Below are 7083 nucleotides of genomic sequence, written 5' to 3'. Positions count from 1 at the left end.
ATCGACATAAACATACTCAGTGCACTCCGTCGATTTTTTTCTTCATCCTCCGACAAGATTTATTTGTAATAACATATTGAACCCAATACACTTGTCCCGGTGCTTATCTTTTAGCCAGCGAACGACACAGCTGTGGATGTTGCACCAACTTCAACTCGTCGCACACATGCAAGCGTCGATAAACCGACAATAAAGACCTCGTGCACACAGTGCAATACCGTAATCTCGATTCTTCGAAAGCTCAAACACTTAGCATACCATAACATTTGATAGAGCTGGCGAATCTGCGTTAAGAATTGCATGTTTCCATTGTGCGATTTCGCGAACCGTCGCGTATCTCGGTTTAACTGGTTTTCTTCTCGACTTCTCTCCTCGCGAATAATCAATGAAGCAGAAAAGGAAAAGAAAAATGTTTTCATAGCCATTATTCTTAGTGTATGTGAACACCGAATGGAAATGAATGATTTGAACGTTTAAAGCCTGGCGCCAATCGCTGATATCAGGAAATCAGAGATGCGCAGGCTGATCAAAGTTGATTCGATGATCTCGTAATTGAAATGGATAATTTTTCTTGTCATTATCCGATCTGCGGATACGCATGGCCGCGTATGAGGTTATGCGTGTACAGTAAGAAAAAAATTCGGTTGAAACACTTGAAAAATGTTCAATTTGACTAAAATATTTGGTCCCACGTGGACGTCAAAATATTTTTTAAATTTCATAAAATATTCATTCTAAAGTTTGCGTAAATTGAGTACAAATAAAAAACAAACGTTCCGAGTTCTTCGAACAAAAGATTCCACTCGCCAAAGTATACTAAAAAATTGGCAAGTTTCCGGTCGAAGGAAGCCCGCATTATTCAAGGGGCGAGTTGACCCAGCAGGATTAGGGCGCAGGAATAAAGGGCAAAAAGCTTTTATATGATTCGCCAAAACTCCAAAGTTTCACAAAATCTTCACTCAAGTAAATGGATATATATTTGCGGATATTTTTACAGATATTCACAGTACCTCGGACTTGCAAAGAATACGCGATCTCCTTTACGTAACGTGCTCGGGCTCAAGCGCGATACGCCGTATTTCGATGATTAACAATTTGTTTTGCGATCGGCAAAGGTGACTCTTTGTACGACACAAATAGCTTATGTAACGTCCAAGATAAATACGCGCGGCGCGAGAGAGTGCTGAATTAAGCTTGTACGTACACCATACTTGATCGCGTGGTGCTTATGTGTAACGTATATTTACATTTTAAACGAATATATAAGTGCGCTGAAAAAACGTGTCGGCTACACATAAATGCCGACAAATAATGCATCTTTTGTTTCGTCGCGTCGCAGCATCGAGATTGGGCTCCTTTTGGATTCGAAGTTTATATATCCTCGTGAGATAAACGAGTTTCTCGCATTCCAATCGTTGATACTGCAGCCCCGGCGGTGTGCCGAGGAGTTCGAATTCTGAAGAGAGGAGGCTAATTTGAGATATTTTTTTTACGAAAACAGCACACACTATTTCGCCTGCTTTTTTAATTATAAATGGTGCTTCACGCGACAGAATGTCGTTTTATAAATACACGAAAGACGATAAAAAGGCAAACGGTAAAGCCGAGCGATTCGAGTTTTTCCTTATTTTTCTTGAGAATTCCGAGATAACGGTATAACCACGCGGAATTTTCTAACAGGTTAAATCGCTTATTCGCAAAATTGAGACCCGAAGACGAAGGCGCTTCGAAATCGCTAGGACGACCGCGATCCTTTTTTGTTTTCCAACCGTCCGAGATTATTGACTCGGAGCTTTTATTCTCAGATCCCGTCGCGGTTTCGGTCGACGAGCAGGATTATATTAACCGTCTCGGCGTACGGTTCTCTCCTCAACGGTTAAACTTTGTTGCTTTTTTCTCTTCGTTATTTTATTTTTTTTTCTTCTTTTTTATTTTTTATTTTCCTTCTTCGCGATGTACAGAACTGACGCGTTTTTATTTATAATCAGGCTCGACGAGCTTCACGAAGGGGGAAAAACTGCGCCTTCGTTGCGGTGTCTTGCATTCTTAATATAAAACTCCGAGAGGGCATGAGGCCACGTTTAATAAATTTGAAAAAAGATACGCAACGCAGAAAATTCGCTGCGGTAGCGAAAAAATCACTACCGAATCACCGATCTTTTCCGCCGCGCTCCTCGTCATCGTTTTTACCAGTTTTTTTTCATCCTTTCGTTTACGAAATGTCGGAACGAATGATCCGTATTGTAGCAGCAAAAACGCAGAGGAAAAGCAGTGTTGATTCTGCGACAAGGTCAGTGCTAAGATTATACTCTGACGATGCACAGATTATCTTTCGGCCAATCTGTCGATCCCCATTTTCAATGCGTATCTACACACGTGAGCCCAAATGCAGCAAACATATTTTCACATGCCGAACGGAAGGGGCTTTAAAAAAAGAGTGCCACGGCGCTTCAGTTTTTTATGAGAAACCGAGGATCTTCGGGGCGTCGTGGACGACGGGAAAATTCGTAAACGGCTTCTGAAATATCGAAAATTGCACTCGTCCGTGCGAACGATTCGGAAGCAAATGTAGCACGCACGAGCTCTATCATTCCGACGTTTTCAAACTGATTACAAAAAGGATGAAATTTGTTTTGGTACGTTGAGAAGCAAACGCTCCTTCGAAACATTCTCAAAAGTTTATTAACCCAGTGCAGGAGAGCGTTGAGTACGTAAGACGACTGCGAATTAGCTGCAATGATTGATGCCAAGCCCGTTGGAGCAATACAATATGTACGCACACACAGGGAATGCTTGATACAAGTTAAACGCCAGGCTAGATCAGTCGGAGACGCATCATCGATGTGTGTCCCTCTCGTTGGCGGAATGAAGCGAGGGAGGTGGAGAGTCGCGGGATATCCTGCGCGCGTCAGCGTCTCGTAAGCTCCGGATCTCTCGCGAATGCGCCTCCGATCTTGTTTTTTTTACGTTTTGTTTTAATATTTTTTGAAGAGAACGTCGCACACGAATTCTCCCCGCGGTACGCGCTGCTTCCTTTCGCTGCCGTTTTGAGCCGAGGGTATCGCCACTATCGCGTCGAATTGGGTGTGGATGGAGCATAATATTCAGGTTCTCCAAATTCCCGACGCATACGCGAGCGAAAGAGAGAGCGAGAGGGAGAGAAAGAAAGAAAGGGGGAACGATGAAGCGGCCGGAGGGAGGGAGCGCTCGGGGCAGGGAGGGAGAGAGAGAGAGAGAGAGAACGAAAACCGCGCGCGACTCGTCGAGAACGCCGACGCTCTGGGCCGCCAGTGTGCCACTGACAGCCGAGACGTCAGTTGACTCAGAGACGTTTGCTCGTACGCCCCTCCAAGCGAGCGAAGCCCGCCCGCGTGCTCGCCACGCAACTGTCAAACGACCCTACTCCGTTCTCGTTTCTATCACGATTTTCATATTTATTTAACTTTTTAATCGCCCGTTCGACGTGCCACTACCGGAAATAATTGGGCGAGTTGAAGCTTCTCGGGAATGAAATAACTTGGAATACAGAATGAATGACGCGAGTGTACAATCGTTACGATTAAAAGTGCAACCCTGTGAAATTAGCCAAACGGAATAATCGAGTTTATCGGAAATTTCGAGTGACCGCTTCGTTCGTTTTTTTCTTCTTTTCGGAGATAACGCGAGTGTCGAATATACGCAGTGGAATTTGGAAATAGCTGAGAAATTATTGGTCGATTAACGAGAATGTGCAGCGTTTTCAGTATCTCGAAATCAGCGGGAAGCGGCTTCTACCGAGAGGATTACGTTCGAGCCTAATTTTCGTCGAGTTGTGTGCCTACCCAGGGACATGTGCATCGACGGATCGATCTCCGGGGGAATAGCGCGTACCTCGATCAAGAGTTTGGAAAAAAACTCGGTGGATTCGAGGCTCTGAGGATCTTCTCGATCGGCTTACCGCGACGAATTCTCCAAGAATACACACGTAAATGCGTATGAAAATATTCGCCTCGGTAGTTATCGAGTCCATGAAGAAACACGAGTACGTTAATAAGAAAAGGAGAAAAGGAAGCGAATAACCGGGGAAAAATGACGGAAATAGCGAAAGAAGCTTTCGCTTCGAAAAACTATCGGTTAGCCCTCGAGATTTATGAGCGTAGCTTAAAACAACAAAAACCAAACATCGAAACGCTATTCGGCTACGGTGATTCCCTGGCACGGTGCGGCAGAGTTCGCGAATCCCTCGACGTTTATTCGCGATGTTTAGCCATCAGCCCGGCCAGTCCTGAACGACTCCGTCATTTGGCAACTGCTCTGCTCGATGATCTCGACAGTAAGAAAAGTTTGACCACAAGGCGCCGGGAGCAGACCGATGCCTCGTCAGGCTCTACCGCCTTTTTGTGCACCACATGCGACGACTGTCTCTATCAACCGGTCACTTCCAGCTGCGGACATACACATTGTCGCAGTTGTTACGAGGCCTCGAAGTTGTGTCGCTCCTGCGGACAAAAAAATGGACCCATCGGCGAAACCAACGTACTCGTTCAAAGGCTCGTCGAAAAGTGGTGGCCGACCGAGGCCGAAGCTAGCAGGGCCAGACACGAGGGTGACCTCCTGCTCAAAGAAGGCCATCCGGGTCAGGCTCTCGAACGCTACAACCTTGCCGTGCATCTTGGTGAGTCTCTTCATTCCTTTTTTTCTTCTTTACTCTTTTTATTTTACAGTTTAATCGATACGAATTGGTTCGCAGTAAACGCGCTTCAAAATCAACTTAAAACCGTCAAATCGTAGCTTGGAGCTGCGCAAAATCCACGATCAAAACTTGCATTGTTGGAAACTCGAAATTCTCGATTGTACTTAATTACTTTTGTTTGTAATGTACTAAGCTAATGTCGCAAGTGACGAAAATGGAATTATTGAGGTAGTTCATGCACGAAATGATTCTCTTAAGAAAGCTTGAAATTTACACAGAGTTTAAACGGGTAGTCGACTCGCACGCATATCAAATTTTAAAGGGTTCGTCTTATCGGTTATTTAGATAAACGTGCTTAAATATGAAGAAAAATACACAGGGTTGTAGGGACTGTGCGTAAAAAGTCGTTTATTTCTCAATTTAACGAATGAACGCTTCTTACGAAGTTTATGAAAAAGTACACAATGACAGTGAAGTATATAACGAAGGTCTGGGAGAAAATTCGAGACGATTGTCTTACTAGTGATAAAGATATATTACGTTAAAGATTGAACGAAATTGGTAATGAGCACTCGTAACCTCACATCTGCTTATTTCAGCATTTTGTTTATTCTTGGCTTGGCCCATTCCTGTCATAGCTTTCTGTATTTTTAATACTTTTTTCTCGATCCATTTCCCGTTGTGCTTTCCCTTTGCGTTCTCTAATGCGATTTTTTACATAAAAAACTGTAGTATTTACGCGAGGGACGAATGAAATTTGGGGTTCAGTCAATGATGGATCCGCGTTTAATAAATGGCTTGTAATTTCATTCGCGATGAGATAAGTTGAAAATTTTTATTTACAATTTCGAATTAACAACTCTGACATTAATTTGAATTGAAAATATCTTAAATTAGGAAGTGAATAATTGACCCAATTTAGACACCCATAAAATACGATCCTTCGGGCACGATCTACCTTAACCGAGGTCAAATTTCTGAATTGGTGAGAGACAAAAGTTGGCTCCTAATCTCCGGATATGTCTTCATATTGATAAAATGGGATTCTCGAAATATCGAAGCATCGAACTCTGGTTCGTAACTCGTATTCGTTCGAATTTTTCTCTCTTTGCATCCACGAATCCGGTTCTCCATTGAATTCCTGTGCAACTCTCCAGGATGGTGACCTTGAACGAGAATAAGTCTTGGACCTTTGCGTCAGGCTATGGAAAAAGATGATTTGAAATTGAAGAACTTTTCATACTGTGACAGTGAAAATGACAAGTCAAACTGATACGATTGTTTGTCGGCTATGAGCGACCTTTGATCTTTCCTGAAATTTTGGAGATTTACGAGATCGTTGTCTCCGCATATTTCGGTCCATCATGCACTTCTTTCTTCACTGCACTTGCGTTGTTTCTCATCTCGTGTGAGATCGCATGCCAGTGGGCTCTTTCAATCGTCAAACCGCGAGGGAAGAGCCGGGGGCGTTTCGCCATCTCGCTCTCTCGCTGCTGGTTGACGACCCCGTAGCTGCAACGGCGCATACGCAGCAGAACAAGCACCAGTCGACGCTCCTTTGCCCTCGGCTCCTCGGACGTTGCCATATCGGCATTTTTATGCGTTTCTTACTTTTTTTTGAGCACTTGCTTTCGCATGTGGTTCAATTCCCAAAAATATCATTATTTAGTGCAGTATTTATAATCAGACAAGCAAGCAACGTACTTAAATGACGTGGAATTGGCAAACCAATTTTTTCGTCCACCTGAACAAGAAATTCAAAACGTCACGAAATCACTTCGAATGATTAAATGACGAATTAGAATGGAAAATTATGAAATCGGTATTTTTTCATGCAGCCTTTGCTTCCTGCAGACCCCATAAAAATACAAAAACATTTCGTGAACACTATTCGACTGAGTTATGTTATTTGCATCGTGAAAAATATCCCTCGCAAAAGTGAATCGAAAAAATAACAGTAAAAGTCAAAGACTCGAGTCGTCGGTGCAAAAATATGTTTCGTCATTTGCAGAAAATGTCGATCTAATGAAGAAATAACTCAGAACAAAGTATCAATGCACATTGGAGACGAGCCTCGAAAGCGTAGCGCATCAATATCGATTTTCCCGATGGAGAAAATGGACATGGAAAGGGGAAGGAAATAGACGTTGAAGATGGAAACTCGAGTCAACGAAAATTCCTGTTAATCCCGCTGAAGATTGAACCCCGGGAGGGTTTTCAGAAAATTTATGGCAGAGCCGAACACCCGAAAACCCACTATTCTCCGCGATATCTGTATCCGTATCCATACATTTATTTTTTATACGTGTATGTATAAACACGGATACACGCGATGGGTCAACGTTCTCGCTCGAACGGATTCCCACCTGATAATCATTATACGTCCTGGCTATTAATAAACCGGCTATAAA

General features: G+C 43.3%; 1 protein-coding gene across 1 annotated transcript in view; it reads left to right on the top strand.

Moving 5' to 3' along the window:
* Positions 1-3001: 3001 nt before the first annotated feature.
* The window catches only part of LOC122412144 (LON peptidase N-terminal domain and RING finger protein 3), a 43837-nt gene continuing 39755 nt past the window's right edge, over positions 3002-7083 (top strand). The window contains exon 1 of the mRNA XM_043421478.1: positions 3002-4654. Within this exon, the coding sequence (XP_043277413.1) occupies positions 4069-4654 (586 nt within the window). The 5' untranslated portion in view covers positions 3002-4068. The remainder of the gene's footprint in view (positions 4655-7083) is intronic.

The sequence above is a fragment of the Venturia canescens genome, chromosome 6 (genome assembly GCF_019457755.1).
Source record: "Venturia canescens isolate UGA chromosome 6, ASM1945775v1, whole genome shotgun sequence".
Taxonomy (NCBI): domain Eukaryota; kingdom Metazoa; phylum Arthropoda; class Insecta; order Hymenoptera; family Ichneumonidae; genus Venturia; species Venturia canescens.
This window is presented reverse-complemented; position numbering and strand designations above follow the sequence as displayed.